The sequence below is a fragment of the Taudactylus pleione genome, unplaced genomic scaffold (genome assembly GCF_031769625.1).
Source record: "Taudactylus pleione unplaced genomic scaffold, aTauple2 ptg000451l, whole genome shotgun sequence".
NCBI classification, from domain to species: Eukaryota; Metazoa; Chordata; class Amphibia; order Anura; family Myobatrachidae; genus Taudactylus; species Taudactylus pleione.
Window position 1 is genome coordinate 1078579 of NW_028284853.1, and position 11478 is coordinate 1090056.

An 11478-nucleotide genomic window follows, 5' to 3' on the forward strand; every position below is an offset into this window, starting at 1 on the left:
GTGTTGTGCTACCCCCTCACCTGTATGTTCTGTAATGTGCTACCCCCTCATCTGTATATTCTGTGTTGTGCTACCCCCTCATCTGTATGTTCTGTGTTGTGCTACCCCCTCATCTGTATGTTCTGTAATGTGCTACCCCTCATCTGTATATTCTGTGTTGTGCTACCCCCCTCATCTGTATGTTCTGTGTTGTGCTACCCCCCTCATCTGTATGTTCTGTGATGTGCTACCCCCTCATCTGTATGTTCTGTGTTGTGCTACCTCCTCATCTGTATGTCCTGTGTTGTGCTACCCCCTCATCTGTATGTTCTTTAATGTGCTACCCCCTCATCTGTATATTCTGTGTTGTGCTACCCCCTCATCTGTATGTTCTGTGTTGTGCTACCCCTCATCTGTATGTTCTGTAATGTGCTACCCCCTCATCTGTATATTCTGTGTTGTGCTACCCTCTCATCTGTATGTTCTGTGTTGTGCTACCCCTTCATCTGTATGTTCTTTAATGTGCTACCCCCTCATCTGTATATTCTGTGTTGTGCTACCCCCTCATCTGTATGTTCTGTGTTGTGCTACCCCTCAGCTGTATGTTCTGTGTTGTGCTACCCCCTCACTTGTATGTTCTGTGTTGTGCTACCCCCTCAGTTGTATGTTCTGTGTTGTGCCAGCCCCTCTGCTGTATGTTCTGTGTTATGCCAGCCCCTCTGCGGTATGTCCTGTGTTGTGCTACCCCCTTATCTGTATGTCCTGTGTTGTGCTACCCCCTCATCTGTATGTTCTGTAATGTGCTACCCACTCATCGGTATGTTCTGTGTTGTGCTACCCCCTCATCGGTATGTCCTGTGTTGTGCTACCCCCTCATCTGTATGTCCTGTGTTGTGCTACCTCCTCATCTGTATGTCCTGTGTTGTGCTACCCCCTCATCTGTATGTTCTTTAATGTGCTACCCCCTCATCTGTATATTCTGTGTTGTGCTACCCCCTCATCTGTATGTTCTGTGTTGTGCTACCCCTCATCTGTATGTTCTGTAATGTGCTACCCCCTCATCTGTATGTTCTTTAATGTGCTACCCCCTCATCTGTATATTCTGTGTTGTGCTACCCCCTCATCTGTATATTCTGTGTTGTGCTACCCCCTCATCTGTATGTTCTGTGTTGTGCTACCCTCTCATCTGTATGTTCTGTGTTGTGCTACCCCCTCATCTGTATGTTCTTTAATGTGCTACCCCCTCATCTGTATATTCTGTGTTGTGCTACCTCCTCATCTGTATGTTCTGTGTTGTGCTACCCCTCAGCTGTATGTTCTTTGTTGTGCTACCCCCTCACTTGTATGTTCTGTGTTGTGCTACCCCCTCAGTTGTATGTTCTGTGTTGTGCCAGCCCCTCTGCTGTATGTTCTGTGTTATGCCAGCCCCTCTGCGGTATGTCCTGTGTTGTGCTACCCCCTTATCTGTATGTCCTGTGTTGTGCTACACCCTCATCTGTATGTTCTGTAATGTGCTACCCACTCATCGGTATGTTCTGTGTTGTGCTACCCCCTCATCGGTATGTCCTGTGTTGTGCTACCCCCTCATCTGTATGTCCTGTGTTGTGCTACCTCCTCATCTGTATGTTCTGTAATGTGCTACCCCCTCATCTGTATGTTCTTTAATGTGCTACCCCCTCATCTGTATATTCTGTGTTGTGCTACCCCCTCATCTGTATGTTCTGTGTTGTGCTACCCCTCATCTGTATGTTCTGTAATGTGCTACCCCCTCATCTGTATGTTCTTTAATGTGCTACCCCCTCATCTGTATATTCTGTGTTGTGCTACCCCCTCATCTGTATATTCTGTGTTGTGCTACCCCCTCATCTGTATGTTCTGTGTTGTGCTACCCTCTCATCTGTATGTTCTGTGTTGTGCTACCCCCTCATCTGTATGTTCTTTAATGTGCTACCCCCTCATCTGTATATTCTGTGTTGTGCTACCTCCTCATCTGTATGTTCTGTGTTGTGCTACCCCTCAGCTGTATGTTCTTTGTTGTGCTACCCCCTCACTTGTATGTTCTGTGTTGTGCTACCCCCTCAGTTGTATGTTCTGTGTTGTGCCAGCCCCTCTGCTGTATGTTCTGTGTTATGCCAGCCCCTCTGCGGTATGTCCTGTGTTGTGCTACCCCCTTATCTGTATGTCCTGTGTTGTGCTACACCCTCATCTGTATGTTCTGTAATGTGCTACCCACTCATCGGTATGTTCTGTGTTGTGCTACCCCCTCATCGGTATGTCCTGTGTTGTGCTACCCCCTCATCTGTATGTCCTGTGTTGTGCTACCTCCTCATCTGTATGTTCTGTAATGTGCTACCCCCTCATCTGTATATTCTGTCTTGTGCTACCCTCTCATCTGTATGTTCTGTGTTGTGCTACCCCCTCATCTGTATGTTCTGTAATGTGCTACCCCCTCATCTGTATATTCTGTGTTGTGCTACCCCCTCATCGGTATGTCCTGTGTTGTGCTACCCCCTCATCGGTATGTCCTGTGTTGTGCTACCTCCTCATCTGTATGTCCTGTGTTGTGCTACCCCCTCATCTGTATGTTCTTTAATGTGCTACCCCCTCATCTGTATATTCTGTGTTGTGCTACCCCCTCATCTGTATGTTCTGTGTTGTGCTACCCCTCATCTGTATGTTCTGTAATGTGCTACCCCCTCATCTGTATGTTCTGTAATGTGCTACCCCCTCATCTGTATATTCTGTGTTGTGCTACCCCCTCATCTGTATGTTCTGTGTTGTGCTACCCCCTCATCTGTATGTTCTGTAATGTGCTACCCCTCATCTGTATATTCTGTGTTGTGTTACCCCCCTCATCTGTATGTTCTGTGTTGTGCTACCCCCCTCATCTGTATGTTCTGTGATGTGCTACCCCCTCATCTGTATGTTCTGTGTTGTGCTACCTCCTCATCTGTATGTCCTGTGTTGTGCTACCCCCTCATCTGTATGTTCTGTGTTGTGCTACCCCCTCATCTGTATGTTCTGTGTTGTGCTACCCCCTCATCTGTATGTTCTGTGTTGTGCTACCCCCTCATCTGTATATTCTGTGTTGTGCTACCCCCTCATCTGTATGTTCTGTGTTGTGCTACCCCCTCATCTGTATATTCTGTGTTGTGCTACCCCCCTCATCTGTATGTTCTGTGTTGTTCTACCCCCCTCATCTGTATGTTCTGTGTTGTGCTACCCCCCTCATCTGTATGTTCTGTGATGTGCTACCCCTCATCTGTATGTTCTGTGTTGTGCTACCTCCTCTTTTGTATGTCCTGTGTTGTGCTACCCCCTCATCTGTATGTTCTGTGTTGTGCTACCCCCTCATCTGTATGTCCTGTGTTGGGCTACCCCCTCATCTGTATGTCCTGTAATGTGCTACCCCCTCATCTGTATATTGTGTGTTGTGCTACCCCCTCATCTGTATATTCTGTGTTGTGCTACCCCCTCATCTGTATGTTCTGTGTTGTGCTACCCCCTCATCTGTATGTTCTGTAATGTGCTACCCCTCATCTGTATATTCTGTGTTGTGCTACCCCCCTCATCTGTATGTTCTGTGTTGTGCTATCCCCCTCATCTGTATGTTCTGTAATGTGCTACCCCCCTCATCTGTATGTTCTGTAATGTGCTACCCCCTCATCTGTATGTTCTGTGTTGTGCTACCCAATCATCTGTATGTCCTGTGTTGTGCTACCCCCTCATCTGTATGTCCTGTGTTGTGCTACCCCCTCATCTGTATGTCCTGTGTTGTGCTACCCCCTCATCTGTATGTCCTGTGTTGTGCTACCCCCTCATCTGTATGTCCTGTGTTGTGCTACCCCCCTCATCTGTATGTTCTGTGTTGTGCTACCCCCCTCATCTGTATGTCCTGTGTTGTGCTACCCCCTCATCTGTATGTCCTGTGTTGTGCTACCCCCCTCATCTGTATGTTCTGTGTTGTGCTACCCCCCTCATCTGTATGTTCTGTGTTGTGCTACCCCCTCATCTGTATGTTCTGTAATGTGCTACCCCCTCATCTGTATGTCCTGTGTTGTGCTACCCCCCTCATTTGTATGTCCTGTGTTGTGCTACCCCCTCATCTGTATATTCTGTGTTGTGCTACCCCCTCATCTGTATGTTCTGTGTTGTGTTACCCCCTCATCTGTATGTTCTGTGTTGTGCTACTCCCTCATCTGTATGTTCTGTAATGTGCTACCCCCCTCATTTGTATGTCCTGTGTTGTGCTACCCTCCTCATTTGTATGTCCTGTGTTGTGCTACCCCCTCATCTGTATGTCCTGTGTTGTGCTACCCCCTCTTCTGTATGTCCTGTAATGTGCTACCCCCTCATCTGTATATTGTGTGTTGTTCTACCCCCTCAGCTGTATATTCTGTGTTGTGCTACCCCCTCATCTGTATGTTCTGTGTTGTGCTACCCCCTCATCTGTATGTTCTGTGTTGTGCTACCCCCCTCAACTGTATGTTCTGTAATGTGCTACCCCCTCATCTGTATGTTCTGTAATCCCCTCATCTGTATGTTCTGTAATCCCCTCATCTGTATGTTCTGTAATGTGCTACCCCTCATCTGTATGTTCTGTAATCCCCTCATCTGTATGTTCTGTAATGTGCTACCCCCTCATCTGTATGTTCTGTGTTGTGCTAACCCCCTCATCTGTATGTTCTGTGTTGTGCTACCCCCTCATCTGTATGTTCTGTAATGTGCTACCCCTCATCTGTATGTTCTGTAATCCCCTCATCTGTATGTTCTGTAATCCCCTCATCTGTATGTCCTGTGTTGTGCTACCCCCTCATCTGTATGTCCTGTGTTGTGCCCCCTTCCCCCTTCTGTGTCCATTATTACGTTCTCTCCCCCTTCCCTGTGTCCATTATTATGCCCCACGTGTCCATTATTATGCCCTCCCTTCTGTGTCCATAATTATGTCCTCTCCCCCTGTGTCCATTATTATGCCCCCCCATGTGTCCATTATTGTCCCCCCCCTGTTCTTTATTATGCTCCCCTCTGTTCTTTATTATGCCCCCCCACCTTGTCCATTATTATGTTCCCCACCCTGTATCTATTATATATATACACACACCAGTCTATCTGCCTGATCTTCCAATGCCCCCAGTAGTTGTGCCCCTTCTCCAACACCCGTGGTATTTGTGCCTTTCCTCCAATGCCCCCAGTATTTGTGCCTCTTCTTAAATGCCCCCTGTAGATGTGCCCCATAAAGTACTGCCCCCAGTAGCTCTCCCTCCCCGCCCACACCCCTATTAAAAAAACTTACCTGTCTTCGCTCCACGCCGTCACAGCTCCAGAGCCCCGCCGTCACTGCTACTGCTGCTGCCGCTGTCTGCTGAATATGGCGCGCAGGCTCCTCTCCTGTGCAGTGCGCGGGTGACGTCATGACATCACCCGCGCACTGCATCACTGGGAACGCTGGCCTCTGAAGCGATCAGTATTCAGAGGCCAATGTTCCCACTTACAGTAAGTTGATCGCGATCTACAGGCGGGAGCTCCGTGAGCTTCCTGTAGATCGCGATCAACCTTTTCGCCGGGCATGTGGCCAGGGGTCGGGGACAGTGTGTGGGGGCCCCCTATGTGTGGGGGCCCCAGGACGACAGCCCCTGTCGCCCTGCCCTTAATCCGGCCCTGCTCCTATGTATTAATAATATATGGTGATAATAGCAGCGATAGAAAAGCCTGTTATCCCATTACCAAAGTACTCTTTGTGCATCTGCATGTGTGTGACCCATCTTGCCGGCCCATGCGTGTGCAGGAGCACTGGAAACCATACTTACTTACTTTTTCTTCTTCCTCTCCGGGAGAAGCCCATAGAGGAGATGACGCTGTTTTGAAGGCAAAGGGTGGTTACACCAAATATTGATTTGATTTAGATTTCTCTTCTGTCCATTCACTTTGCATTTTGTTAATTGATACAAATAACTATTAACACTTCTATTTTTTAAAGCATTCTTACTTTGCAGCATTTTTTCCACACCTGTCTAAACCTTAAAGAATTTTTTCTTTGACCATACCCTGCAATCACCATCTTTGTTAAGTATGTTTACCCATACTTTGCTGCAAACTTTCATAGATTGGAAGAAGACCTATATCTGGAAAAATCATCCATTTTCTCCATATATAGGCATTTTTTTAACTTAAAAAATACATACCTCCCAACATTTAATTTAGCTGAGGAGGGATATCTGCGCACACCATAGACGTGCGCCCGAAAATAGGGGACGTGGTCTATTGACAAGGGATGTGGCCGTTTTCGTCATGCTGGGGGCTTGCCCAGCGTTCCAGGAGCCGCTGGACAGTCCCCCAGCCTCTTCCCCAGCCGGCAATGGGTATATAGATGACGCGCACCATTCACAGCTGCTCAACTATGCAGAACAGTTCAGCTATGCAGAGCAGAGCAGTACTGTTAGCGTGTCCTCCCCATCTTCTCCCCGCCCTCGGGACACTGCGGCCCGTAGGTGGGACAGCGAGACAGTGCCTGTAAAACGGGACTGTCTCGCTGAAATCAGGACAGTTGGGAGGTATGATAAATAGAGCCCTTAATCTCATAGCTAGGGAAAAGCAGCATATTTTCTTATGTATTATCACACTAGTTGCTGTCTTGAATACTGCAGTTTGAAAGCCCCTGATTTATTTGCTAAGTATCTTAAAAATAAAATGACAACTATAGCATGTATCCAGTGCAGAAAGCAATCTTGTGGGCTGAACCATTAAGAAGAAAGCATCATATCGCATAGAGTAAATGAGTGAGTCATAAGAACATCAGTGATATCACTATTTTGTACAGTCACGTCAGCTCAGTCCACAAAATGTCTGTTTCCACTGTATATATGCTATAGGTGTTTCTTAAAAAATATTTCGAGTTACTTTCAGTACTCTTATAAATATTTACTCAACTAACAAAATGACTGCCAGCATGGTCTGTGGAGAATGGAAATACTTGAAATAACAGCAACGGTGTTTATATCACAAGTTGTACTATGGCATCAGAGACTGATGTCACATTGGGATCAAGGCCCTGATTCAGAGCCGGACGCTCTGACCAGAGCGCTCGCTCTGAATCAGGGCCCACCTCCATTAATATGGAGCGTCTTCCCGGACGCTCGTATAGCTGTGGGTCACCACCCACAGCATATACGAGCGTGCAGGATGATGGTCGCGATGGTCTTGACCATCGCGAATATCGAAACTGCGAGCAAAAGCCTGCGGTTGAGTTTTTCAACCGCAAGGCCAGGAGTGATTTTGGCTCTATCAGAGGCAAAATCACTCCCACTGACATCACTAGTGATGTCAGTGGGGCCGGCTTCAGACGACAGCACGCCCCCTTTGATGAGACACTCCGAGCGAAGGAAAGTCCTTCGCTCGTCGGGTCTCGCGCATGCGCACGACGGAGCTCCCTCCGTCGTGCGCATTCGCAGTGCGGACCATCGACCCACTTGCGAGCGGACAGCCGCTCGCGAGTGGGTCTGAATGAGGGCCCAAGTGTACAGAGGAAAAAGGGCATTGAGAAGAGGGAATGCAGCACAGGAGAATAAATTTGATCTCAAGTTGTAAGGAATTCAAAAAAAATTTAGATTTATATATAAAAAATACAAGAATTTATGAGGAAAGCCCCATGATCATATAGGTTGATAAAGGTGCTCCCACAGAGTTAGGTATCCATAAGCAGAGAAGAGCAGAGAAAAAAAGATAACTTCTAAGGGTGGGGCACACTTTATCACAAAAAGTAAAAAAAATTACTTTTATTATTAAGCATATAAAAAATTAAAATACAATGGTGCAAGAAATAATTAGAAGAAAAAGGTATGTAACACCCTTGAAAAAAGAAACAGTATGAAATTAGCATATCTCATAGATCCATAATAAATAAAATACAGTATTCATTGAGAAAATGCATAATCTGTGAAATAATAATCAAAAAAATTTTCAATATTTTTGACCAGCAATCACACCGTATGATGCTGTGAAAATGTATTCACACTCTAATAAAAATGGTAATACAATGCAAATAAAAAAAATATATATATATATATACATATACAAATACTTATTATGTCAAAAGACAATTATCAGCCGTGAATATGAGCAGTGCCCATGCAAATCAGTACATATGTTTAAACAGCATTGTTACTACAAAGAAAAAGAAAAATCGATGATCAACAAATAAATAATTAAATAATTAATTTCATCATAAAGTGCTGAGTTCAAAGCGCTGAGTGCAATAGCATAAATCAATGAATTGGAAAATATACCTGCTATATGTATACGGATGTCACCAGAGACATATGCAAAACAAGCTATCTCAATAGATATCCGATGGATCTTATGGTATAATATCTTATACTAATAATGAAAATACAAAATAACAAGGCGAAAATACAACATGTATAGACATAATGTCAATAATTCATAAATAGAACACGGCATGTATCATTTCAAACAAATATAATAATAAAATGCAGCGGCACCACGGTCCTATGTATTTCTTCAAATTGCAATCTATAGTAAATTTGAGGCGTCCCTCAGTATGCAGTAATCTCAATAATTGCACCCCCAATAGAAAATACTAAAGATGAAAAAATAGTGCTTGTGTACTTAACTGAACATGGATCTGCTTTTGCCAGTCTTGCTAATATATTGGATGCTAATCTCACATTGGGATGTCACATCCTGGCATTCTGACCTCAACAGCCAAATGCTAACTGGTCTCGGTATAAACCAGATGAAGACTGTTGTGATCCCTCACAGACCAGGGCCGTAGCTAGGGTAGTGCGGCAGGTGCCATCGCACAGGGCACCAGAGGGGAGGGGGCACTGTTTGGGCCTGTAAAATTTCTGTTTATTATCATTCTCACTTGTAGCTTCCTCTTATTTCATCCCCAGCATCTCCTGGCCTCCCCTATCTCTTCCCTGGCCCTTCCCCATGAAGCCATGGCCCTTTTTTGGGTGCATTATGTCCCTTTGAAAAATGACAGGGGCGCCAATGCTCTTTCTTTCACAGGGCACCAAAAGTCTAGTTACGGCTCTGTCACAGACATTCCAGCTGATAGTCACCTAGGCCTGAGGCAAACAATCCATGCATTACATTGATGTAACTGTTCCTATAATATATTTATTGTGTCTTTTTTCTCTTCCAGTGCCCACCTCCGGAGCGGCTTCTCCTCAAATTCTCTCCCTCCTCTTTTCTTGCACTTTGGCTGTTATACTTTACATGGAAATCCGCTTCCTGTAACCAGCTACCTCTTACATACCCTATCTATGTTGTCTAATAAAGCTGGTCATCTTTACTAGACTATCTATGTATAGGTATACAGATAAACAGTATTTAACTTCTCTCCACCGGGGACACAACTGACATTTGATATTGCACACTACCTCAATAGCCTGTGAGCTACAGAGACCCACAGACACAGTAATGAACCACTCCGTAATTCATTATACACACCATGAGTACCGAGACCATGACAGTCTATGACGGAACACATGTTGGGTATGGTTGGAATGTGGCAGAAGAACTGTATCAGACGACACATCTCCTAGGGGGAGCTTATATTGCAGACATCTCATTGCCTTCTTCCAAACTCTTCATAGTAGTATTAATCCAGTGGGAGCCAATGGCACCACTAAGAATGTAGACATAATGTAGCCGATCAGTTGAGGAACCCAGTGAAAATCTCCATCCAGACATCTCCTTTGCATCCTGAGACACCAAACAATATCATTATATACTGTATTTTTAAATCCATCTTGTGCTCCAGAAATATGGGTAGAAGGCTAGAAGCCATGTGGAACATTTGTCTAAATGTAAATGTACCCATTGAGTTTAATAATTTCCAATTATGCCAAACTGACATATAAACCAATCATTATCCCAGAGACCACAGCGAGTAATAACACCAGATGCACTACGCTGCCAACTTCCCTAATTTCCTGGAACATCCGGGAAACTCCCAAATTACCAGAGCTCTCCTGCACTCCACAGTGAAGTGGGTGGTTACCTTGAATCAAGACATAATGATCCAGCCCCCTACTGCCACAAATCATAGCATTACACAACAGGGGGGATGGGCTGCAATGATGCAATACATGGGGCCCCGCCTCTCACACCTCCCACTATAAAAGTATGCAGGAATGCTATGCTGAAATAAAGGGTCTGGAAATGCAGATGTCAGTGGAGCAGGCTCATTCAGGTAGGAGGGTGATTAGAGAGGGCGAGTGGGGGATTTTAGTTCCACAACAGCCGGGAAGACACAGGTTTTCTCATGTACACTACTGATGCAACCATAATATCCGGCATTCTTCCCAGAAGGCAATTTGTATATCCTGCGATGGTAACGTAACTACACAAACATTTACACTTAACTATTCACACAGAAAGCTGCCAGTGGTTCATTTGTATTTTATTTGAGACACTATGGGGCCCATGTATCAAAGCTCGATGAGAGAGAAAATTGGGAGATATAAATCACCAACCAATCAGCTTCTATTGAAAAATGACAGTTCGGAGCTGATTGGTTAATACTTTTTCTCTCACAATTTTATCTCTCATCAAGCTTTGATAGAGGCCCCTATGAGTGATTATCTGTGCAAATGTCTAACATGAAACATACCTGAATCATTGAATATTATTTTTTATAAAAAAGATTGGATTTTATCAAAGAAAATGTCTGTAATATATTATTAAATTAATAAATGCATATTTTCATGAAAACCTGTTTTCTTTACATAAAAAAGTTTCTTTTATGTCAACTAAACCATATAGCAATGTGGGGGATGATCCAAAGAGCGAGAAACATCTCACTTTCTTCTTCAGGGTTCTTAGGGGATCCACAGGGTTGAACTTGGGGCAGGGCCGGATTGGGACTAAAAATAGGCCCTGGCATTTAAAGAGCACAAAGGCCCGCCTTGCGTCAGCATCTGGCTCCTGGCATAGACTCCTCTCCTTACTATTCCTGACCCCTCCCACTTCTTAGTCTATGATCTTACATATATAATTAATATCAGAACAACAGACAAGTACACATCAATCTCTATTAAAATACATACAACAGAGCACATCCTGCAGGGGAGTCAAACATTTGGTATTGTGTTGGTTCTGTTAAGCTGTGTACACACCTATAGATATATCTGTCCAATTCATGTGGTGGGACAGAAAATCTAGGAATGTATGGGAGCAAATAACAATAGAAATTTGCTCCCAGATGCTGGAAAATGGACCAGATTTTTTTTCCCACCAGACAGATAGGACAGATATCTATAGGTAAAGCTGGCACTTCACTGGTGTAGGTCATATACAAAAGAAAGGGTTGGGCATTTTCCCCAAGCCCTAGTTTAGCAGCTGTAGAAAATTAGATAGTGTTCACTGTAGGACTTTTTAGGGAAGGGGTGCTGAACTCAGAGGACACATCTGTGGACACCAAAGCAGAGCCGCAACTACACATTTCGACAAAACAGCATGTGTGCCTGAATC

General features: G+C 44.7%; 1 protein-coding gene across 1 annotated transcript in view; it reads left to right on the forward strand.

Moving 5' to 3' along the window:
• The window catches only part of LOC148505498 (otoancorin-like), an 80336-nt gene extending 69617 nt beyond the window's left edge, over window positions 1–10719 (forward strand). The window contains exon 26 of the mRNA XM_088448118.1: window positions 9146–10719. Coding sequence (XP_088304244.1) covers window positions 9146–9240 — 95 coding nt within the window. The 3' untranslated portion in view covers window positions 9241–10719. The remainder of the gene's footprint in view (window positions 1–9145) is intronic.
• Window positions 10720–11478: the final 759 nt, after the last annotated feature.